This window comes from Amphibalanus amphitrite, unplaced genomic scaffold, assembly GCF_019059575.1.
Source record: "Amphibalanus amphitrite isolate SeventyFive unplaced genomic scaffold, NRLGWU_Aamphi_draft 002325F_arrow, whole genome shotgun sequence".
Lineage (NCBI taxonomy): Eukaryota > Metazoa > Arthropoda > Thecostraca > Balanomorpha > Balanidae > Amphibalanus > Amphibalanus amphitrite.
Window position 1 is genome coordinate 1,847 of NW_024883796.1, and position 24,726 is coordinate 26,572.

The 24,726-nt window shown below is 47.0% G+C and overlaps 1 protein-coding gene across 1 annotated transcript; it reads left to right on the top strand.

The window, feature by feature from the left end:
- Window positions 1-3,942: 3,942 nt before the first annotated feature.
- On the top strand, window positions 3,943-22,129 carry LOC122376814 (calpain-9-like). The gene is made up of 16 exons (XM_043356780.1): window positions 3,943-4,582; window positions 7,165-7,348; window positions 8,082-8,263; window positions 8,730-8,870; window positions 13,326-13,500; window positions 14,300-14,415; window positions 14,741-14,869; window positions 15,308-15,477; window positions 16,529-16,740; window positions 17,180-17,337; window positions 17,874-17,943; window positions 18,257-18,365; window positions 18,865-18,992; window positions 19,325-19,423; window positions 20,057-20,206; window positions 20,610-22,129. Exons 1-16 carry the CDS (start codon window positions 4,407-4,409, stop codon window positions 20,634-20,636), a joined length of 2,226 nt encoding a protein of 741 aa, XP_043212715.1. The 5' UTR covers window positions 3,943-4,406; the 3' UTR covers window positions 20,637-22,129.
- Window positions 22,130-24,726: the final 2,597 nt, after the last annotated feature.

The following is a 24,726-nucleotide window of genomic DNA, read 5'->3' on the forward strand; positions in this document are numbered from 1 at the left end:
TTACCTGCTGCCGCCGTGTGTGTATGTGTGTGTGTGTGTGTGTGTGTGTGTGTGTGTGTGTGTGTGTGCGGGCCTGCTCGTTCACGGCCACTGTCGACCTAGGTATGTATCTCAGGAAGCGGACTGATATTCGAGGGATGTCACATGAACTGTGGATGTTGTAGAAACACCATATATTATTATATTTTACTGTCTACTTAGTCTCACCATCTGGCGTCACATTGGAAAATATGCTTCCAGTAATGTGAACACTTCTTGGTAGTGGAGGCACCTTGCAACGGCGCTAATAATTTTAATTTTTACAGCATTGGCAAGGACGGCTTTGAAACGGTCAAGTGTGCGGAACGTTAAAGTTTCGGGGACTTCGATGTTAACAATTGTATTGTACCAATGAACAAGAGATTTTAAAGGAACATGGCAACATTATGTACCGTTTACAGATATTTCTTTTATAAACAAAAATTCAACGTCCTTTAGCCGTCCTAACTGTCCATTCCGTGCAGGAATTTCACTACTGAAGTCAGTGACGTGTGACGTGTGTCTGTAACAATGCTGTACATACACCCAATTGTCATGTCGCGGGTTCAATATTTACCACCAATGCCCATCAGCGTTGCTTTATTTGGCACCACGCTACATTTACTGAAACATGGAAACGCTATATTCTCGCTTTATTTATATATCGTGTCAGTTTGGTATGTCTCGTTTTCAGAACTTCGCCCTGAGTTCTTCATTATGGGTTTTTCTGGCCGTCCGGATACCTGGCTTCCCCCTCCCTCCCTTTCCCCCACCTCCCTTCCCCTCCTCCTACTCCTCTTCCCCTCCCCTTCCCCACCTCCCTTCCCCTCCCCTTCCCCTCCCCACCCCTCTCCCTCCTCCTCCCCTCCCCTCCGGATGTCCCACTACACGATTACAAACACACTCACACCATTTATCACGGAGGTATGAGAACGCTGGCCTAACTGTCGTCGAGCTGGGCCATATAATTAGTCAGACACCAACTCACCGATGATGGCCCGGCAATTGGACGCAGACACGAAACCCATCTGTGAAATACGCTGCCGTTGACGCAGTCGTATGGTGGGAGTTATTTACTTTTCTTATTTCTGTAGATCCCTGTCTTGCATTACGATGTGTGTTGAAGTAGAAATACGATTTATGAGGCAGACAGGTGCTTACCTATCGAATGGTTCAATCTTAGCGAATTGTTGCCTTTGCTTCAAGAAGCTCATCGATCAGTATTCCGGATTTTCAAACTATTGATTATCAGGGTTGAATAGCTTTTTGTTTCACCAGTTGAATCATTGCTACAGAAGACAACGTTTTTTTTTGTAAACATTTGCCAATAAAGGAAACAAATAGCTAGGAAGTCACAAAAGCGTAAATGTTCCGCGAGCTAAAAAGCACTTTATCAATATGGGATGTGACAACCCCTGGACAGGACTGTTTTGACTGACAACATTGTTGATGACGCTTTATAGCCACCGTGATGTCACTGATTGTCACTCATTAGCCTCTGATATCAGTGGATATCACTGATATCACTATGATATCATTATCACAATAGTATCCCTTTTGATCCCACTGTGCGCGGACGTAACACAGCCCTGAATATTTAGCGGTTTTTGCCTGGTGTCATTGACACTCATCAAACGTCAGCCGGATGTTTTCCCTCTATCGGTAACATATGCGCTCGACAGCTGTGATATTTCCTAGCCACCTGTCGCCAATGTCGTGGGAGGATAATGTGAAAATTACCGGCTACTGATACTATCACCGCGACCGCAGCCCTAGTATTCTAAGTCATTGGCTTCTGTGATCCGGATTAGTAAATGTGGATCAGCGATATCAGTACCTACCTATGAATAGGCATTAGTTGAAATGCCAGAGCATCTTCATTACCAACTGTAAAAGAGGTCCACTTTAAATGCTTGCTTGTTATGGGCAGTTTGATGAAATTTACATGGCAAAATGATACCATCATAGATGTGCCTAGAAACTAGGGTTATGGGGCAGTGCTTCGTTATGACTCTGGTAACCATAATTAGCGTCTAGCGCCGTCACCATCGCCACCACCAGCACCACGGCACTACCACCAGCACCACGGCACGACCGGCACCACCGCACGGCGCTGGGAACCGTAACGGGACACCTCGGCGGCATGCCGGAAGTTACGCGCGGAATGAGAGAGCTCGGCTCGCCCGGAGCTGTAGCGTGCAGCGGTGGGCCACCAGAGACGGGCCGTGCGGGAACGGTGGCGGTAGAGGGACGGTGCGCTGCTGGGTGTGGGGTAGAGCGAGTACAACAGTCGTGGTGAGCGGTAAAGTGGGGTCTGGTCATTGTTGTGAGGTGTAGAGAGTGAATACGATAGTGGACGACAGTGGAACTCTATCCTTGTGAGATCACCCAGCACTAAGGCAGCGGAATTCGTTGAACCTGTGGTTAGAAGATTTTAAGATTTGGTCGAGGCAGTTGCTTCGGTCATCCCGAAATTGGTAGCGGCGATTCAGTGTGTGATAACGAAAGGTATGCGCCCGAAATAACTGAGCAGATTGGCCCAGGATGACTGACCTGAACGTGAGAAGACAGCGCTGAAGTGCGAGAATGTGCCGCGTACTCTGATATTACGCCGGACAGATCTGTATCGTCCATGACGTCACTGGATACAACTGCCTACGTCACTGGATCCAACTAACCACGTCACTGGAGCGCCGTCGTCGTGCAGTGGTCACCGCGGTGTGTGATCCGCACTAATCCTGTGCTGAATGCCGCGCAGGGTCAGTTCCTGGAACTCTGTGACGCTGTGAGTGGGCTCAACGAGTCCGGAGGACAGTTGTGGATCAGCACCGCGCCGCAGTTCGGTAGTAGCTCAGCTGCAGTTGAGTGGCACTTTGAGAGCAGTCAGGTTACAGTCAAGCTGGAGTTGGGTGGGAGTTTTGTGACAGTTTTGTGATAATTGGTGAGCAGTTTGGGGTGACGGTCGGCAGCTCGGTGACAGTTTTGTGACAGTTTGGTGACAGTTGGGTGGCAGTGCAAGTTGCTGGAAGTTCGAGTCGAGCGGGCCGAATTTAGGCTGCAAGTTTGGACAGCAGTTGAGAAGTAGTTTGGCTACAGCTGAACCGCAGTCTGGGCCTGAGTTGGTACTCAGTTGGATCACGGCTCTACCACTGTTTGGACTGCAGCTCGACCATAATAGGGAAACAGCTGGGCTACAGCTAGAGACGTCAGTTGACCTGAATTGAAGTGCAGTCGGTCTAAGTCGACCCGACCCGAGCCCGGCTGCAGTGCGGCCCGGGTCTGCCCCGCCCGCGGCGCCGCACGAGCTCAGCACGATCGCTGAGCGGTGCAGTCGGCCCGCTGCTTCCGGCGGCAGCGCGCGCTCGTGACCGACGCTCCGGTCACGGTCGACTGAACAGAGACGTGCAGGCCACTCCGTCGGGAGGTGTATCCAGCGGAGAGTCTGCCGGAGCTGCCAGCGCTGCTGGAGTGAGTGCTGCTGCTGGGAGTACTGCTGCTGCCGCCTGAACTTCTGCTGCCTGGACTAAGGTAGCTGTAGCGAGTGCTGCTGATGCGAATGCTCCTGTTTCTAGTGCTGCTGGAGTGATTGCTGTTACATCTGCCAGGACCTCGGTAGCTGTTGCGAATTCACCTATTACTCTTACTACTACTTCTACCGCTTCTGCTGTTGCTGTTGTTTCTGAAGTCACCTCCCACTTCCCTGCTCCACATACCTCAAGACTCCTCACTACAGCCGCCTGTCGCGGCGGTCTGCGGCGGCGAGTTTCCAGCGGCCAGTGGCGCCCGGGCCGGCGGTACCGGAGCACTGAACTCGTTCCGTGAAATTCGCGACGCGCCGCGGCCCGGCACGCCGACCGGCCGGTTGGCATTCCTCCGCGGTAGTCGTCAGGGAAGAGGGCGGAGGCGGGCTCCTCCAGCGGAGTCGTCAGTGGTGCTGTAAAGGAGAGTGGTCATCAGACGGTCGCGGACGGCTCAGCCGGTCTGAATGAACGACAGGATAACGACGATACAGCGGTGGTTTGAGTGTAACTCGTGGTCATCTTCGTGAATTGACGTCGTGATTCGACGTGAGTTGACAGTAGCGTAGCAAGTACACGGTGTTGGTTCGGGTGCTGTCTGAGGACATCGTCTTGAATGGCGGTGGAAACCTGTGGACCAGCAGCGAAGAAGTGTGCTGACTGCTGAAATTGTTGAATAGTGTGAAAGCGAACGGTGAGCGAACTCATTACAGATAAGTGCAACATAGCCATTCGATTGGGAAGTGTAGAACAGACTGAGATCATAGTGTCGTTGAAGTGCTATAGTTGGAGAGCGTCCATGGGGTAAAGAGACTTCATCGTCACATCTACATCTACATCTACATCTACATCTACACCTACCACATCACCATGGTGCTGCTGAACGCGCAGACGTCTGAGCGGCGCGGCGCGGTGAGGCTGCCCTCCAGCCGTCCTGACCATCGACCTGCCGTCCGCCTGCGTCACGTTCAGTCGGACCCAGAGCCTGAGGGCGATGGGGGACCACGGCTTCTGCCGCCGCCAGAGGCAGCGGCCTGTCAGTGTCGGTAAGTGGGACGGTCAGGCGGTGGAGGGGGTCATTCAGCGGTCTTATACTGTCAGAAGTGACGATTTCCCCTGTCAATGACCCTGAGAGTCGGTCGGTGGGATTGATATTACTTTTTGTTGTGGTGCTTTTTACAGTTTTAGATGAAGATACCACAAATATTTCCAGATGTAGGTAGGTACAGTCCACAGCAGAATTAATGTGCGGTTTCAGTCATGGGTATGTTCTGCTTCTGAAGCTTAGGAACGATTAACCAGACTACAATGAAACTTTGAATGTAGCTTATATCTATCGTCACCCTTGCAGCTGCAATTTTAGCTGTTGACATCTTCTTTTCGATCACTCCGCATACAATCGCCAGTCAAAGCCAACCGTTGAGATTGGTAAAACCCTACATTACTTTAGCGGTGGGCTGTACTCACGAGTGCATTCGTCAACTACTAGTATGGCTGGTTCGGTATGGCTGGCAACCCATTTAGAATGATCTGTGTGCAATTTATTTGCTATGACATTATGTGATGTTTAATTGACATTATCAGGACATCAAACACTGCAGCTCAACACGATACGTCAGCTATGGAGTACAAGATAAATTATGAAATACAAGTTGCTAGAATGTCATTCAACGTTGTATAGCTGTGCTCTGTGCCAGCTGCGAGCTTCAGATTAGCGTATGGTAGCGTCTGCTCTGCGAAATGATGTAGGTTCTTTGAAATAAACTTCAATTTGAGCTGAGACCTCGATATTACACCGCTTTTTTGGACTTTGGTGGTGAACCATTCATTTGGCTACAAGTCCAATTTGTGAATTAAAACATGTCACGTCTGAACCAATTATAAATTTTATCTTGGTTCTCCCGATGAAGCATAGCTTTTGTGAAGTGAACCCGTTTCTAGCAGGCTGAAAGTCCGCCGAAGTCTGAGCCGTCTTTCTTGGTCAAGCCACCGCCCCATGACCGCGGGACCCAGCACTGACCCTTGGTGCAGCCGCCACCATTGCACTCCCAGACACAGTGTTATGTGCACGGGTCACAGGCTGCACCTAAACCCGACTTCCATGAACGGATTCCATGCGGCGTCGCCGTCTGTATTTATTGCGTTTGGCGTCGCAACTCAGTATCATTGTCCGCTGAAGCAACGGTTCAATGGCAGCCGAGCATGGGACAAGGTCAAAGGTCGCGACTTGGGGTCAAAGATCGCGCGCTAAGGTCAGTGGTCGCGGCGGAACTGCGGTCGGAGCTTGTGTACTGCCCCTTGTTATGGCAGGTAATATCGCATGTGCTTGCAAGGTGGAAATCATTGCAATTTCTTGATCAATGTGTGAACCAGAGTGCTGTTGTTGGTTTCATCACCTTCCAAGTCTTCTTATTTGATTTGATAACTGGTTCATACGATGAATCAGGTTGCAGCAATAAATCAAACTGAATAAGGAGCATCCGTAGCCCGTACAAAATTAACATTTAACAACGCAGCCTGTGCTAACATCCGATCCTCTCATGTAGCTGCTGCTTTGCCATTTTCCGACGAGATTATTAAGATAGCACTAATGCTGTAACTGAACTTGAAGTTTGTTTTCTCTACCATCGTTTGCCATGTGACATCATCATAGAAAATATTTCCTTTTTTCACATTTGCTTTGATCACTTGATATGCCGTTAAACTATACCTACACAATATTACACCGTGGAAGTTGAACACGAACCATTTTCAACCATTTGATGTATTTTTAAGTTGTGAGTGTTCTACTAAAACATTACCCGTCTGTGTCTGCTGTGATCCATGAAGCTAAAAAATACCAGCACCCCACTGTCTCTGTCTCCATCTCTCCGGTATTGTAAACTGATCTCGACTGTGCGCTGCCTTTCACCGTGTCGCGAAGTGTAAGACAATGTGTAATGGCTCCTCTCCCATACCACACAAGGTGAAAGGTGACGAAAGCGCCGCACGGACCAGCGACACTGCGGCGAAAATGACGACCCAGTGCCATCTACACCTGCGGGAAAAGTAACTTATGACAGCAGGGTGGGTGACAAATAGTACAATAATTGTTTGTTTCCTTCAACGCATGACCCAGGTCACTCATTACCGAAATGTGAAGAGCCAAAATTGAAAGCAGCTTGATGACACAAGAACACTGAACACGTCTCCTAAGTTCTTTGCGCTGAGGTGTGTCAGTTGTTGGAGTCGCTTTTCGACTCGAACGGGAGGTCAACGTAGTGACGAATAAATGAATGACAAATGCTTATGTGATGGCAAAAGCGGCCACAAATTTATCTAACCACTGACCAGCTATCTCAACACCCCATAAAATCGTATCATTTCTGCATTGTGCCTTGGGGATCTGGCATGTATATGTACGTTATCTATCTGGACGTGATCATTACTTGTGATTGCCATTGTATGTGACTTGATTTTTTTCTTTTATTCCCCATACATACATGGACCAAGAGTATGTAATTAAAGTATCTATCCATCATCCACATATATTTAGCTTCACCATTATCTATCCATATATCTGTCTAGTCACAAATATTACCTGAGTCATCTAACCAGCCCACTGACCAATCTCTCCTCTCCCCTGCAGGTACTGGACCATCGACCGGTCGGTCAGCAAGCAGGGATCCACGGGGAAGGGCGGCACCTACCAGCACATCCGCCGCTCCTGTCGGGAGCGAGGGCTTCTGTTCGAGGACCCCGACTTCCCGGCGGGCAGCCAGGCACTGGGCAGGGCCCGCGCCCCCAGCGGAGTCGTATGGCTCCGACCGCACGTGAGTGACGGCTGGGGGGGGGGGGAGGGGGAGATTTTATAGGGCACGGGAGATATGATAAAAAATGAGAGATATTACGGGGGATGTGTTTGAGAGACGTGATAGGGAAATGAAATGGAAAATGTGGCTGGGAATCGGGAGAAAAAGATATGGCTGACACTCTGTAAGCGAACGACGATCTATTTAAACGGTGATGTATTTCTGGATTCATCTACGTGCTTTTCTGGATTCATCTACGTGCTAAACAGAGAGTAAGCGGCCTTGGTATAGTATAGTAGTGACTCGATCACATGTGAGTACGGCTTCGCATGATATCGATATGGAGATGGCAATTTCTATGTCAGTGACTGATGATGATTGTTAGCTTATTTGGGTCAGTCATAGATCAGTCAGTCAGCGATAGCTATCGACGAGTGGGCATAAACTCGGAAATGTGGCTCATCAATAGCCAGTAGCATTACTTTCTCAATGGCCCCCTGTACCTACTACCTCCCCGTGCAGGAGATCGTGCACTCTCCCGTTCACACTCTACTACCTCCCCCAACTTACATAATGGACTCTTCCCCTGACCCATGTATGTACTACCTCCCCCGCAGTAAATAATGAACTCTCCCACTGACCTTTGACCTCCCCCTTCAGGGGATCGTGAAATCTCCCATTGACCCATGTATGTACTACCTTCCCGCAGTACAAAATGGACTCGTCCACTGACCTTTGACCTCCCCCCGTTCAGGAGATCGTGGACCGTCCTCGGTTCATCTCGGACAGCAGCGGCCGGTTCGATGTGGAGCGGGGGGAGCTGGGTGACATCTGGCTCCTGCAGGCAGTCTCCACGCTGACCCTGACGCCCCGGTTCCTGGACAGGGTGGTGCCGCCCGATCAGTCGTTTGAGCAGGACTACTGCGGACTGTTCAGGTCAGAACAGCCGCCAGTGTTCTTGGGTAAAGGAATAATAGGACCGCGAGTCACCTCAACTGGCTAGTGTTATAATCTTCCGTTCATGCATCAATCGTATGCAGGTCAATCGTGTCATAGTGCTTGAAACTGCTGTCGCTCGACGCTCCCTATCTCAAATTGTCAAGCTCGATTTTGACTCTTTGGCGAGTAAGCGCATCTCTTAGTCCCTACTCCCTAACCCTTTTGTTGTTTACAATTGTCAGGTTCCGTTTCTGGCACTTTGGCGAGTGGGTCGAGGTGCTAGTTCCTAACTTATCTGTTGTGTACCCTCTTTCAGGTTCCGTTTCTGGCACTTTGGCGAGTGGGTCGAGGTGCTAGTTCCTAACTTATCTGTTGTGTACCCTCTTTCAGGTTCCGTTTCTGGCACTTTGGCGAGTGAGTCGAGGCACTGGTCCCTAACCCTCCGTTGTGTACCCTCTCTCAGGTTCCGTTTTTGGCACTTTGGCGAGTGGGTCGAGGTGCTGGTAGACGACCGGCTGCCCACCCTCCGAGGTCGTCTGCTGTACGCGCACTCCTCGGACCCATCAGAGTTCTGGTCGGCACTCCTCGAGAAGGCCTATGCCAAGTGAGTAAAGCCTCGCCGATAATGAGGCATTCAGGCTAACCAAAACTATGGAAGGTGCATGTATACATTTTGCCTTGCCTATTTGTCTACTTTTGTCGCTCCATTTAACTTATACAGGGTGTTTCACTAAAAGTGTCAAAAAGTAAAAGGTCATAATGCACATAAGAACAATGCTTTCTAAGGACCTTTTCATATCATTTCATCCGCAATTGTTGGACATTTGAATATATAACAGCGATATCACCGTCACTCAAACCTATTCCACATATCCGCCCCTTCTTTTGATGCACCGTTTCGGCACGTGTCCGGAGGTGGCTCGCAGCTCGTTTTCATATTCAGCGTCCAGACTGTCGGCAAAGCCTTGAATTGTGCTCTTCAGCTCCCGAAGTGATGCGACTTGATTCTTCCTCAGCTCTGCGAGAGCTACTGAGTCACTGACCAAAACCAGAAGTCTAGCGGTGACAGATCGGGGCTTCGCGCTGGCCATGGGTGCGGGCGGTGAGGCAACTGATTATTTGGCCCAGGAACTTCTGGTCCAGCCAGTTCCTGGTGGCTACAGCCGTCACAGTGGCTGTTTTTGATAACTTGTAAGGCCTTGGCTATTTCTGAATTCTGATGTTGAAATTAGCTTCTTGTTATCTTCAAAGGCCCTCAAAAAGACCCTGACCTTTTCAACGGTTTCCGCCGAGAGGTGGGGGCGACCCCGCCTTTTTTGGACTGGAACTGGCATCGAAGGAGCCCTTTTAAACCTCTTAAGAAGCCCTTTTAAACTTTTATAATCTGGAACGTAGCGAGGTGAGAGAGTAAAACGTTTCCTGAAAAGTCGGCATACGGTTTCAATGTTTCTGATGGCACCAAATGTAAGTGTAATTCACCCCTCCTGTTGAGGTGTAAATAACCTGTTCTTGATCTGTATAGGGAAAAAAAACGACTATAGTTCGTTTTTCTTAAGTTTGCCCCTCACTGTAAACGTCTTTTTGAACACAGCACGAGAATTGCTAGCTGAATTACTGAAAAAACTGGTTGGCGCACATTGTATTGGAGATTTGAATAATATTTTCAAAATAAGTTTTGAAAGTCGACGATGTAACGTTAATGTTAAACGCCGTGCAAATTATTAATTAGTTCAGACATAATTCCTGAGAAGTCGTCTATCACGGTGGAGCTGTAGGTATGGGCAACTACGAGCTATGCGTCTGTGAAATAGTAAACAAATTTGATTAAATTGATCGTCTGTGAAATCTGGTGAAATCAATGTGCGCCAACCAGTTTTCTCAGTAATTCAACTAGCAATACTCGTGCTGTGTTCAAAAAGGCGTTTACAGTGAGGGGCAAACTTAAGAAAAACGAACTATAGTAACTTTGGCCTCCTGCCCTCGCTCCGTGTGGGTGTAAAATACATCTTAAATGGACAAAGCATAAATGTCCAAAAATTTGCAACAAAGCCACGTGCGCAACCACGTGATTTGCATATTTTATATATCTTTAATAAGCATTTACTTTTTGACACTTTTAGTGAAACACCCTGTAGGTGTGATTTATTCATCTGCAGCTACCTGAGCGTTCCCAGATTATTTTTTAACCCGCGCACCGACTGGGGTCTGCGCCAACTTCGTACCGACGGGGGGGGGGGCGGATGACCGCCCCCCTGAGATCTCGAGAACGAAGCAAGATAGCGACAAGCGGTAAACGGCATCGGATACGCACGGACAAGGTCTACAATTTTTACCAAGGTCATTTTCAGATCAGGTCAAAGATGACGTCACAGGGGTCGAAGAAGTCAAAATGGCGGTGCTAGATATGGAGAGAGTTTTTCTCGAATAACTTTCGAATTAGTCAAGATAGGAACAAACTAAGGGCATCATCGTGATCCTCTCGTCAATCCACATCGAATGATATACATATATATATATATATATATATATATATATATATATATATATATATATATATATATATATATATATATATATATATATATATGTTACAGGCAAAGTGAAAACTCGGGCATTTTGCAAAATGCCTTGGCAATTTGCAAAATGCCTGACTGGCTAGGCATTTTGTAAAATGCCCAGGCAATTTGCAAAATGCCTGACCGGCCAGGCATTTTGCAAAATGCCTAGGCAGTTTGCAAACTGCCTGGCCCACCAGGCATTTTGCAAACTGCCTGAAATTATTTTCTCAGGCAGTTTGCAAAATGCCTGACATCGAACTCACACCAGCGACGATGCGTAAGCATCATTGTAAGTGCCGCCAACAGGGGTTAATCACAAGCGATACGCACCAAGTGGGAGGACACACAGTGAGACATTCTCCGAGTAGCGCTGCCGAGTTCAAGGTCACTGAGCCCCAGGCAGCGCGAGCGGCCCGGCCGCCGCGCCGGCTACCGGGCGCCCGACGCGGTTTTATCGGTAAACACGCGTTAAACACGGTTATGTTTCTAAGAGCCTTGATGACTCTGGAAATACTTTGTGTGGATATTGATCAGAAAAAGAATGTTCTTTCGATGTATGGTAGCTTGGTTGGCGAGCCACACGTCTACATTATCAATGCATTGTGACTGTGTAAAGATGAACATGCCCGTTGCATGTAAAACTTGTAATTTCTAAGCGTCTTTTTATTACAAAGGTGTGCACGTGGGTCGTGGATGACCAAAAACTTGCTTTTCTGGAAAAGCGGAAAAGCCACATGTTCTTGTTGTCTATGGAATGTATCTCATCTCATTCCAATGCATTGCCATTGTTTTTTAAATGCTGTTTTTTCCTAAAATGTACATACCAAAATGGCTGATTTCTCAAGATATAGACTATTTCTTTCCAGGTGACACGTGATTAACAAATATGTTTATTGGATACGCTTGTCTCTGTTCTATCGATCGCTGGCAACCCCGTGTCGCTGCGGCCCTCTCTTGCCGTGATGTAAATAAGCACGGGAAGCGAAGAATGTCGGGTCAATATATATTCGGCCGGTCGCCGCGTTTTTCCGCGCCCATGTTTCTCTGTGCCATGCTCCGCGCCCCATCGCAGCATTCCTACACACGAACAGCTACAACTCCGTATACGAAAATTATAGGGAGACTTTGGCTCAATCTACACCATTCAGTAGTGGTTCCATCTCGACGGAAGTGGCACAAGACGTGGGTATATTCGTAAATATTGAATGTGTTTGGGGCTCAGGCACATGGGAGCGACATGGTCAACGCCTGTGGTAAACAATAACGGTAAAATAAATCAATCACAACTCAGGCATTTTGCAAAATGCCTGACCCGCCAGGCATTTTGTAAACTGCCTAGGCAGTTTGCAAAATGCCTGGTGGGTCAGGCAGTTTGCAAACTGCCTAGGCATTTCGCAAAATGCCTGGCGGTCAGGCATTTTGCAAATTGCCTGGGCATTTTGCAAAATGCCTAACCTGTCAGGCATTTTGCAAATTGCCTAGGCATTTTGCAAAATGCCCGAGTTTTCACTTTGCCTGTAACATATATATATATATATATATATATATATATATATATATATATATATATATATATATATATATATATATATATATATATATATATATATATATATATATATATATATATATATATATATATGTTGACCTCGACAGGTCAAGGTCAAAGGTTGACCTCAGGTCACGTGACCTTGAGGTCATCATGTATATCATTCGATGCGTCTTGACGAGCTGAACACAATGAGACCATCCGCGCGGCTATATCTTGTTCCTGTACCGAGTTATTGGCAAAAAACCTTTGGTGACCTTTGATGACGTCACATGACCTTATAGCTGCCCAACAGCAAAACAGACCTCAAGGTAGTGAAGGTTGATCGTATATGAAGTCATGTATGGTATATGGGGCCATTCCGACCCGTTTTAGTGGTAAAAACAGGGAGTTGATTTTTCCCCCATTGACTTACAATGGGGAGGTCGCGAAATTGACCTGACCTTAGGTCACCGACATCAAAATTCCGAAATATACAAATTGTAGCTACTGATGACCTAATAACATCCTGCGACTTTCAAAAGCCTCCGACATCTACTGTAGCTCTGGCACGGTGACAAAGTTGCAAAAAAATGACTTGAGGTTGGGTCATTCAAAGTGAGCTGGTGACCTGACCTTAAAAGTTAGGAGGTTCAAACTTGCGCACCATGTGTAAAGTTGATGAGAGAATAGTCGTACCAAATTTCGCGGCACTCCGCGCCGCGGTTTTCCCGCTATCCGCGAAAAACCTCAGGGGGGGGGGGCGGATATCCGCCCCCCCCGTCGGTGCGCGTGTTAATGACGCTGCACTGTTTACAGCTTTGATAACAGATCAACAACTAACAAACTTGATCGTAGGCTAACAAATTTATCGTATCATGTAACCTTTCCTTTAGTAATGAGACGACCTATTTTCGTAATCTTGTGCCTCTGAACTGCCTCTCACTCATTATATGGCGGCCGTTTTCCACAGACTGTACGGCTCGTACGAGTGTCTGCACCAAAATTCGACCACCCTGGCGCTGCAGGACCTTACGGGCGGCATCGTGCAGAGTTTTAGTCTGCAGCAGCAAGAGACGTTCGTCATTTACCAGGTGCTCAACAGCGCCGTGCCGCGCTCCAGCCTCATCGTGGCCAGCATACACATGGTGAGTGCGTGCACTTATGTGTGTTCATTCAGTTAACGTGTATCTGGTGAAATTTAGCATTAGCAATATGAGAGCTCTTTATCTTATGAATTGTTTATGGGAAGTAAACATATGACAAATCTTGAATCGGCATATTTGCTTTGAACAGAAATGCCGACGAAATTAGCTTGCCATTTGTTGTCAAACGTATCTCCCGCTGCCGTTTTGGTTACAAGTTCTAACCACTTTTGTCAGCCTCTGAGATTATGTATGTTGGGCAATTGTCTGTCTTACTATCCAAACCGCATACTAAAAGAAATAAATGTCCGTCTTCGGCTCGGCAGTTCGGCACTTCTGTAAAAAAATAGTAAAAATTTGTGATACCGTGCCTGGTAATATAAAAGGCGAAGGGATGTAATTGGGAAGCTCAGTTGTTCTGCCGCGCCATATCGTGATGCACTCGATTAGCCATGATGTTCCACGGTAGGCGGTAAAGTCGCCGCTTACGACCGTTTTCCTGGTCCATGCATGTGCTCCTGGTGTTTTCCACAGTTCGCAGGGTACGGTCAAAGAAAAACATGTTGGATAACTCGTAGTAGGCACACAGTACATGGGAAACCCTGCTGCGTATCTCAAAGCTTTCCTAACACGACAGTCTCTTCCGAACTGAAACTGAACATGCATGTTCTCTGTCCGCCAGTTATGCTGTGTCGTTTTGAACGGAACACTGAACAGTCTCGCATCTTCCCTGATCCGTTCGTACTGAGTCTCTCGAGAGCGGAAACTTATCTTCTGTGTGGCATTTCCCCTGTGTTTCTAGGAGCGTGACACGAAGAGAAATCTGCGCCTGAGGAACGGACTGGTGACCCAGCACGCCTACAGCGTCACCGGACTGGCGCGGGTCAGAAGCAAACTGGGCGAGACGCCTCTGGTCAGGTATGTAATACGGGCTTTATGGATACTAGAGGTGCAGGTTTACGCAATAGCTGTATGTTATGATATGTATGATTAACGGATGCATTAGTTTGGGTGTAGAAACTTGCATTTTTATTTTTATTCTTTTTGTGTAGAACTGGGTAACTGCTTTTAATTGAACTGTAAGGTATGATGGTGATGCATGCGAGTTGTTCGAGCCCTTTGTAAGTTAGGATGTTATTGAATGCAACCCTACCCTACCCTACCCTACCCTACCCTACCCCTACACTACCCTCTCGTCCTCACAGTGATCAATAACGCGTCCTCCCTGTCTTTTTTCCCACAGACTGAGGAACCCGTGGGGCCGGGGAGAGTGGAATGGCCCCTGGAGTGAGAGGAGCTGGGAGTGGGACAGTCTCAGTGACCGGGACAAGGACCTGCTCAGCGTCAGAGTCGCCAACGACGGAGAATTTTGGTGAGTCGAGTTTGGGAGAGTTTGATGAGTTGAGTGTGCCAGAGTGCTGACGAAACTTACAGAGCTTTAACGAGTACTTACTCTCAAAAGAGAGCTGTGGTAGAAGCTTTCGCAATTTGGTAGCAAACTGGAGCCGTGAAAATTTTTGTTTCATTATCGTTTTTGTTTTGTTTTGTTTTGTTTCGTTTGTTTTGTTTTGTTTTGTTTTGTTTTGTTTTGTTTTGTTTTGTTTTGTTTTGTTTTGTTTTGTTTTGTTTTGTTTTGTTTTGTTTTGTTTTGTTTTGTTTTGTTTTGTTTTGCTTTGTTTTGTTTTGTTGCTCTTGCGAAGAGTGTTACTTCTACCATAGAAAAAGGTAGCTCAGCGACACCTCATCCCCCGCCACTTTGCTCACGCCGGATGTCATTCAACGTCTCATCTCCCTCTTCTCCTGTCCTCAGGATGTCATTCGATGACTTCGCGCGGGTGTTCAGTCATCTGGACCTGGTCCATATCGGCCCAGATGACTGGATGAGCGAGTCGTGCTTACACAGTAAGAAGCCGTGGAGGGCAGTTCTGGCCAGACGACGGTGGAGAACAGGCTACAACGCCGGCGGCGGACCCGGCTGTGGTGAGTGACGTCATAGAGGGGAGTGACGTCAGATTAGGAGGTGCAGTGACGTCAGAGGGGGTGTAATGACGTCGCTGAAGCGAGGGAAGGCTTGGTGGCTGTGTGATGAGGCTACTATAAAGAGCATAACGCTTACTGACCAACTGTAGGCTAATCTCCTCGCAGGTATCCAGGAACCTTGATTGCATTGTTGTTGACTGATAAAATTATTATGCTTTTATGATTTATTTTGTATCGTGTTGCTGTTTTATTTCTATTTTTACCATTTCAATAAAACTTGCAATATGCTTTCGATCAGCTTGCTAAATAATGCTACTCAGCTATAGTTGCTTGAGGAAGTCGTTCCCAAAACCTTGCCACGGCCATGCGCGGTAACTTTGATGCTGCTACGGCCGTGAATTTTCCCTTCGCCGCACCCCAACGTACTCATGTCCACCCACGCTGAAAAGAGCTGAACAGGTGACAAGGAACAGTGGCACTATGCCGGATCGCATGTGCTCAGCCGGGTGTTCACCGGTGTTCTTTGATTTCCTGATTACGATGTCATGGCTCAAAACCATTAATTCTGCTAAGGCTACGATAATACTGTCATTTCTACTCGAAATGTAAAACTTATCTATGAACAAAGCGCCGCACATGTTTTTCGATGAAGTCTGTTTAGTGGGAGTGGGAGCATGCGAGTTATCAACGATGTTGTTGAATCGCATTAACATAAGTTTCGAGAACATTTGCGGCACATATAACGATGTTAACGCTATCAACGCTAGTATTGGCACGAATGAGTATCGTGGCACCATTCAAATGCCTTACAAATAAGATACCCATGATCGATTCTTACCAATGCAGAAGCTTACATAAGGTGCTTGATGGTATTTTGCTACAGGAATGACAGACGAACCATTCCCGCCTTGCCTCAACATACGTTGTGTTTGCCCTTCCACGAAAACTGGGGCCAGAATCCCTTACCCGTGCACTAACCGTCTGTTAGTGCACGGGTAAGGGAGCCAGAATCCCTTACCCGTGCACTAACCGTCTGTTTCCCGCCCCACAGAGACGGCCGGCCAGAACCCGCAGTTTCACATCCAGATCCCTCGCAGCTCGGCCAGCAAGTGTCACGTGGTGGTGTCACTGACTCAGGAGTACGACACGCTGCCCTCTGATGACGTCAAGAAGCGGCGCCGGCCGCTGGCGCCCATAGGCTTCTCCGTGTACGGAGTGCCCTCGTCGGTCCACCGGCTGACCAAGGAGGTCATAGCCAACACGGTCAGTTGGCAGTGGGGGAGACTGTCTCCGATACAGCTTGTATATAATAATTGGTGAATACCGTTCGACGCATATCGGTGTGATAGGTTCCATAATAGCGACCCATTCTACTTACGTTTCGTGTGCTCTTAGCCTCTTAGCTTAGCATATATTTTGTTACACGTCCTGCTACATGTGCTGTTCACAATAACCATGTCAATTTACGATGCCATCATTGCCGTTTTCTTCCACCGTGTTTGTTGAAGACATATTTTCGATCATTGAATTGAGTAGGAAGAGATGCATGTCTTCGTTCAATTACCGAATGGACATTCTCAATTTGATATCTACTCAGGTTCAACCATGATTCAATAAATTCCCATGCGTTTTCGTTGTCATTTGGCTTGGCTTGATTTCCGGACACACTGAAGTTGACATCACCTCTCTGTCCCCCCTACAGAAGCCGCTGGACGTCACCGCGTACACGTGTACCCGTGAGACGGCCACCTTCTTCACACTACCTCCGGGGGACTATATCGTGGTCCCTCAGACAGCCACGCCCAACCGGGACGCCAAGTTTCTGTTCCGGGTGCTCACAGACGAACAGAGCAACATTTGGTGAGCGGGACTGCTGTGGGGTGGCGCAGAAATGTGACGCAATTGTGACGGTAATGTGACGGTAATGTGACGGTAATGTGACGGTAATGTGACGGTAATGTGACGGTAATATGACCGGCACTGTGACGGTAATGTGACCGGCGCTGTGACGGTAATGTGACTGGCGCTGTGACGGTAATGTGGGTAATGTGACCGGCACTGTGACGGTGATGCGACAAAAAAATCCAAATCATTCATTGTCGGCCCGATGCCAGTATCAGTACAGCTGCTAGGTGGTTTATAATAGTTAGGTAGGTTTCATTATCATATCCCACGGTTAGTGTTTGGGAGATTGGGCAGATATTGTTTCTACATAGTATGGCAGATATTGTTCTAGTATTGATATTTCAACCAATGATGCAAGCAAGTTATTATATTTAATTGAAACGAACTTTTATGAAGCCTTCCTTACTTAGATACGGGTTCTGTTCGTATCTTTATGATGTATTCCTCCGTGTTGATGTGTGATAGTCAATACCCCGTTTCCGTTTCCACAGGGAGGTGAATGAAGACAACATGGTGTTCCGACCAGTGTCGTCCGACTCGCTGGAAGACAGCATCCGATACGTACGTAATGGATTGACATTTACCAGACAATGTCTCTTATGCAGACATAAGATAAAACTGTTGTGGAAGTTTATGGCAGATCAGAGGAAAACCAAGACAAAAAAAGAGTATTATTCATTATATTTTATATAAAGTCTTGCTTATCTTTGCTGTCAGATCATTCAAAATACCTATTTTACATATTCATTTTTACACGTAACAAATAATGTGACTAATTTGTTGCATATGATTGTTGCTGTTAGATTGTTGTGCACTGCCACTTACCAACTCATCGTTATTGCGCTCGGTAATCATCGTTTGTGTGTGCCTTCAGCCGGACTCTCGTCTGATCCTGGCCAAGCTGGTGGCCAAGTACCCCCCGGACGTCGACTCCGCCATCCTGCTCAAGATCCTCAAGGCCCACTGGAAGGGCGGCAAGCAAGGTAACCTGCTCAACAGAAGCTGTGTGCTCACTGGTGACAATTTAAGTGCTATATTTTATCACTGGCTGTGCTATGTTTATCGAAATGTTTGACATTGTATGTGCGCTCCAAGTCTGTATGTTTATCAAATATTTCTGATGGATGATGACATCATGCTGAATGGGCGATAATTTCGATAAGAGTAATAATATACGTCATTTTCTGTAGATTCGCAGTCGAAATGCGCTGCGAGTGACTAGTACTCGCTTGTGGGGTCCCAGCGAAAGTGTTCAATTGCACTGATACCTGGTAAACATCGTTCAGAGCCTGACGAATGATTTGTATCCGTGTCTGTATATCTAACTACCGTTTGTGGCGCTCCTACCGCTTGGTTTACCGCTCCAATACCCCGTCTCCGTTTTCAGTGTTTCACTCGAACAAGCCCAGTCTTGCACTGTGCAGTGCGCGAGTCGCTGATGATGTAACTGATCTTACCATTCCTATCACTGTCCGTTTTCAGTGTTTCACTCGGACAAACCCAGTCTGGAGCTGTGCAAGTCTCTGATCATGCTGCGCGACTACAGCATCTCGGGCAGGATCAGTCTGTTCGAAATTCCCGCCATCCTGCTCACGCTACACTCGTGGCGGGTATGTAATGACGGAGGGGATTCATCTTCTCTGACCCATGTATGGGTGGGTGGATCTGGGCCCGGTCGAACGCTAACAGGAGCCAGTTAGGAGTTAAGTCACGTAACCACGTAACTACCACACACACTGCTTGGAAGCCAGGTGATTACGCTACACAACCAAAGCTGGCTTGTGAAAATAACTTCTTCTTTATGCAATGTGCATTCGTTTTCCTATCAGAAAATTGTCTGATTATGGTGCCATCTATGGATTTTCCCTTTTTAAATGCCATACATCGTTGTTCCTCTATAGATCTCATTCACTGTACTGACGGCGTTTTATCGTTATTTCAGTTGGCGTTTCTGAAGTACGATCGCGGCCACACCAACAAGACGTCCAGCTACAACACGAGGCCGATCCTGTACGAGGCCGGCGTCACCGTCTCCAACAAGGTAAAACAACCAGCAGTTATGTACAGACGCTGGGGACAAGGTACAGACACTGGGGAACAAGGTGCATCACTGCATACAGACGCTGCAGGGAACAAGGTACCGGCCGGCGTCACCGTCTCCAACAAGGTAAAACAACCCGCCGTTATGTACAGACGCTGGAGAACAAGGTACAGACACTGGGGAACAAGGTACAGACACTGGGGAACAAGGAACGGGCCGGCGTCACCGTCTCCAACAAGGTATACAGTGGCTGGCAAACGGAGAGTCCGTACATCTGCTCGTGGTGTCACTTCTGCTGTTATGTTCAGGGCTGCCAGAAAAGGATGTTTTCGAAATAAGAGTAGAAGTAAGATGTTACCATAGTTGAAGTCAGATTTTCAATGAATTTTCTGAAATCAAAAAGCCTTGACTTTGTTCCGCTACGGCGCACTCTGAACATGGCGTACGATCCTTGCTCCCACACAGGATCTGTAATATTGAATGTCCGACACTGCTGTTACACAGGTTCTGGAGAGTCTGATCCTGTTTTTACACAGGTCTTGAAGTGTCTGATCCTGTTTCTTCCGCAGGTCGTGGAGTGCCTGGTTCTTTGATTCCCGTGTTCTGAAGTGTCTGACCCTGTTTCCTCCGCAGGTCCTGGAGTGTCTGATCCTGCGTTTCACCAAGAGCTGCGTACTGACGGTTGAGAGCTTCCTCATCGCCATGGTGCGGCTTCATCTGGCGCACGAGCGCTACCACAGTATCGACACCAAGATGAAGACCAACCCCATCTCCCTGGAGGAGGTGCGAACTTTAGAGCGTGTCAATGCAGTCGGGATCGGTCGAATGCCCCGAGTTCCAAAACAAATGTATAACGTACATAGTTTTGTTAGGTTATATTTTTAAATGGTAAAAAGAACGTAGCGATCTGTAGTGAAAATAGATGAATGATACCGTAAATTGCTGAATTCACACGAACTTTGAATATGGGGCTGGTTGGGGAGTGAAGTAAAAGTATGTATAATGTATAATGTATAATGTATGCATATAGTAAAGTACATATATTACAAAGTGGCTTACTTATAGTTGGCCGAGATCGCTGTTCGTCGTTCATTTGCTGCCCTATGTTCTGTTGTGTCCATCACTAAACCTGATCAGTGTGCTATTTTTTGCTATTTTTAACGTTGCTACGCCTGTCGTACTTCAGATGATCCTGATGACCATCTACTCATGATGACGTCATCTTTAGCCTGCCGACCGTCTCGTGGAGCCCTTGGTCTGGGACCTTCGTGAACACGCAGTCAACGCGTGCCTCTCAAACCTGGGGACAGTGCGAATCATCCAGAAACTCTCGGACTCGCCAATGGTTGTGTGTGCATTTTTGCGGCTCAGAGCTGGGTTCGGGACAGGCTGCGATCTTGCGAGCAGCCCACGCCCGAGAGAGGCTGATAAAGTGGACGATGTCGTGTGCACAATGATGTGCTTTCAGTGTGTCCTGGCCCAAAAACAGGAACCCCTCGATGTCTGCCTTGGTGGCTTTCAAGCAATGACTAAGAAGCAGAAATACGTTCTGTGCTAGCGCCGGCGGTGCAACTGGAAAACAGAGCCGCAGACTTTTGTTCACTGCTCGCTAATAGCATCAACTGAGTGGCCAGTCTCAGAGCATGTGAACTCGGCTTTGGACCGACGTGATGCGCATAGTTGAACAAGAAACCATGAGCCAAAGCTCGAAATGTCATTCTGACATTTTACCTCTCCAGTCAGTGCTTTAGCAGAAGTTTTTTATGTCTATGTCGAATGTGTTTATTGACATTGCTCTCATTTGGTATGTGTACGAAATGAATGCAGAATGAATAGGTGATGTGTATGTGCTTTGATAGTACCGTAAAGTGGGGCTATTTGAGACAGTGGGGCTATTTGAGACAGTATTTGAAATCGCTATAAAATGAAGATCGTTTGATTTTTGTGTGATATTTTTGCTCAGGGAGGTGGGGAATCGAGCAGTAAATCGCCTGAACAAAAAATAAAGCATAAATTTTAAGTGGTTTTTATTTTATAGAAATTTTAAATACTGTCTCAAATAGCCCCACTGTCTCAAATAGCCCCACCTTACGGTATCTGGTAATTTTTGGTTGTCCATTTTCTGTGTTGATATGTACAGCCATGTACAAAGTCTGCTGGAAGTTGAACGATTCTACAGGATCTGTGTTTTATATTAGCAGGTTGACTGGTCTTTTCCATGTGGCGAAAGTTTTGAATAGGCAGCTTTCTTCCTTCCGTTTTTCCATGAATCGTGTGTTTTTGCCCTTTCATATTTTTTTTTGTTATTTTTCATGGCCCAAAACATGTATTACTCTTTTCTTGAGACCGCTAATTTCATGATTTGAACTGTGAATAGTACAGTATTGGATTTGTGATGATACTGGACGTCCTCCATTCTTGTCCAATATTCGTGCGTCGTGCGCATGTGTGTGCTTTTAAATATGCATTTGAATTATTTTCCAAAAAATTTGTGCCACTCATTTCTGCCCTGCTATACAACAAGTATCTTTTTATAAGTGACAACGTTAGGGCCAAAGTACTCGAATACCCCTATCTTGTTTCTGATAGAATATCCTTTTTTTGTCACCCTCAGATAACAAAATGCGTACGCGTGTTCATCAGGAAATGACAATGTTTTGCGATAGCGTACTAATTTATATCTTGAATACATGCAATTATTTAGAACGGTGGCGTCATCCATCTATGTTCTTGCGAAAACTGAAGGATTTAACTGGCAACTTTTAGACAATCTCGCTATGGCACATGGTCAGAGATGATTTCCACTTGCCCCAAAAGCTCGTCACTCGTTCTATCGTCGTTTATTTTGCTTCGTCTGGAGGGGCTGTAAAACTTCAAGCTCGAATGACTGACACTCAGAATGGTTCTTGGTTCGCGAGAGCAGACACTGTCCGGTATTACCAATCAAGTTGACGCCTGGGACAACCATTGTCTGAATAGTTAAACCATTGTATAAAATTGTTGTCACTGAACCCATTTTCGTCAAACAGTACTTATACTTTCTGAAGTTCATCTTCTAAAAATTCGGAAGTTATTGATTGTAGGATGTAACTTTGCACGAAGCAACCGTCCCTACGAATAGGAGCTGACTGCTGGGTCCTTTTACTGAAATGGCGGAGTCTACAATCTCAACAATTAGGATAGCACGATATCCAGAAATCCAGAAACCCAGAGGAAATGATTCGTAAGTATTATCAATATATAAATGCTGTGACCCACTTGGTAGCGGATGATAGAAGAGCCAAGGCGGAGAGGTGATACCCATGTGACAGAAAACGCAGCACCGAAACCTGCAGTACCTATATTATTTTATTATTATTATTATTATTATTTCAGTATACCCGACAACCACAAAGTAGTGGGCATTACGTTGGGTAGTGGTACAATCTTCATACATACACATTACACAATACACATACAACACACATATACACAATGTTCATAGGTACATCAAATGTTTACACACTCAGTCCACCATGATTCGCTCTGTCATGGATGTAATTAACGAATTCGGTTTTAGAACAGTTCCGTACATGATAAGGAAGGCTGTTCCACAACTTTGAGCCATGGTAAGACAACGATGTCTTTTTATATTCGGTTTTCGGAATGTCAAGGTCAAGATTATTCCATTGCCTCGTCGATCGTTCCGATTGCCGTACCTTGAAAAAAGAAACTATTGCAGGTGGGGTACATTCTGGGAAAAGCAAGCATTGACGAATGAGTTTTAGTGCCGCAATATGATATTCAGAGCTAACATCACCATGCCATGTTAAGCTGTGGGCTAGGGTTGTTCAAAAAAATCGAATTTTGGAAAAGTATACGGGCTCATGGCTCGTGTGGTGAGGTATTCTTTTTTGAGTCCAACGATGCCCTTTTTTCCGAAAAATATTAACTGCTTCATGCTCCCCAAACGGCTTGAAGAGGACCATGTCACGCCCGGCGGCCGGCCGGTGTCAGTAAGGGCGAGAATTCGCCGCCGCGCGCCGGCGGAGGCGCCTTATCGGCACCGCGCGCCACGACATCTACCGGGCGGCCGGCCGGCCAGTGGTGGGAGGGAATAAAATGCGTGGTCCTCTTTCACATGATAGGGGTGCGCTACCCATATTGTTGGAGCGGAAAGTTTCAGTGCAGCATCGGTACCTTTGCCGCGTTGTTCTGTGTCGATTGTTCAGAAAATAAGCCAAACAGAACTAAGAAAAGACTCAACGCTTCTGGGTAGTTCACTCGAAAGTCGAAACATTCCGTTTACAGAATACAGCTGCCTCCTTAGCGTAACATATCGCTTTGTTTATTCATCAAGCTGCAAGGATTGACGTTTGTTTTACTTAGATTAGCAGTTCGAAAGAAAAGATAACATGTCTGGGAAGACAGTTTGGCCACCCTTACAGTGTGACGAATTGAGTAGAGACAATAGCGGGAGTACACATATAAATCAATTGTGTCGCTCAATCCAGCAGCGGCACCGGCAGCCCGGCCGTGCCCACCGCGCCGGTGTCGTTCAAGACCCGAATCCAGAGCCGGCATAGAGCGCGTCACACATCCCCCAGGGCAGAGCCGCCCTGACCTGACACACATCCCCGGCGTGTCATGACGGACAGACTTATGCTTGACATCGCCTGTTTGGCGAATGACGATGGCAATGTTTACTTTTCCTATTTCTAATCAATTACGCATTTAACAAATATCTACGCTGTACGCAACAATTGTATCGTGCTAATCGCAACACAACAACCTGGTTTTGTAGTTAGGTAAAACAGACGATTGGAGATGTCTCGTATCGATGTGGCCATTAGAAGCCGCGGAAACAGGGCAGAGCCGTGCTCTCTTTGCCAGGTCTGAATACGAGTCTTCGTCGAAGTAGAACTGGACGCTGATAGTGATCACTTCTTGCCTCAACATGAGACTTAGAAATAGGTAAGTTAGGTATACTGTATACATTGTATTTATACAGGCGAGGTAATGGTCTGTCCGTCATGACACGCCGGGGATATGTGTCAGGTCAGGGCAGAGCCGTGCTCTCTGCCGGCTCTGGATCGGATCTTGAGCGGCATCGGTGGACATGGCCGGGCTGCTGATGCTGCTGCTGCCCGAAGGGTTGGATTGATGGGCGCTTGACATTATGTGTACTCCAGCTATTGTCTCTACTCACACCCAACTTCATCACGATGTCAGGGCGGCCACCGCGTCATTCCCGGGCATGTCATCCTTTTTTTAACTGCTAAGTGCTAATGTAGGTTAACCCTCGCCGGACCTATTGGTTTTCT

What these genes read in the sequence shown, in the direction of transcription:
- LOC122376814 (XM_043356780.1), top strand. Translation starts at nt 4,407, where the DNA reads ATGGTGCTGCTGAACGCGCAGACGTCTGAGCGGCGCGGCGCGGTGAGG. An exon ending in CGGCGGCGGACCCGGCTGTG is followed by an intron (nt 15,478 to 16,528) that starts GTGAGTGACGTC and finishes CCCGCCCCACAG; the next exon opens with AGACGGCCGGCCAGAACCCG. An exon ending in GCGTCACCGTCTCCAACAAG is followed by an intron (nt 19,424 to 20,056) that starts GTAAAACAACCA and finishes TTTCCTCCGCAG; the next exon opens with GTCCTGGAGTGTCTGATCCT.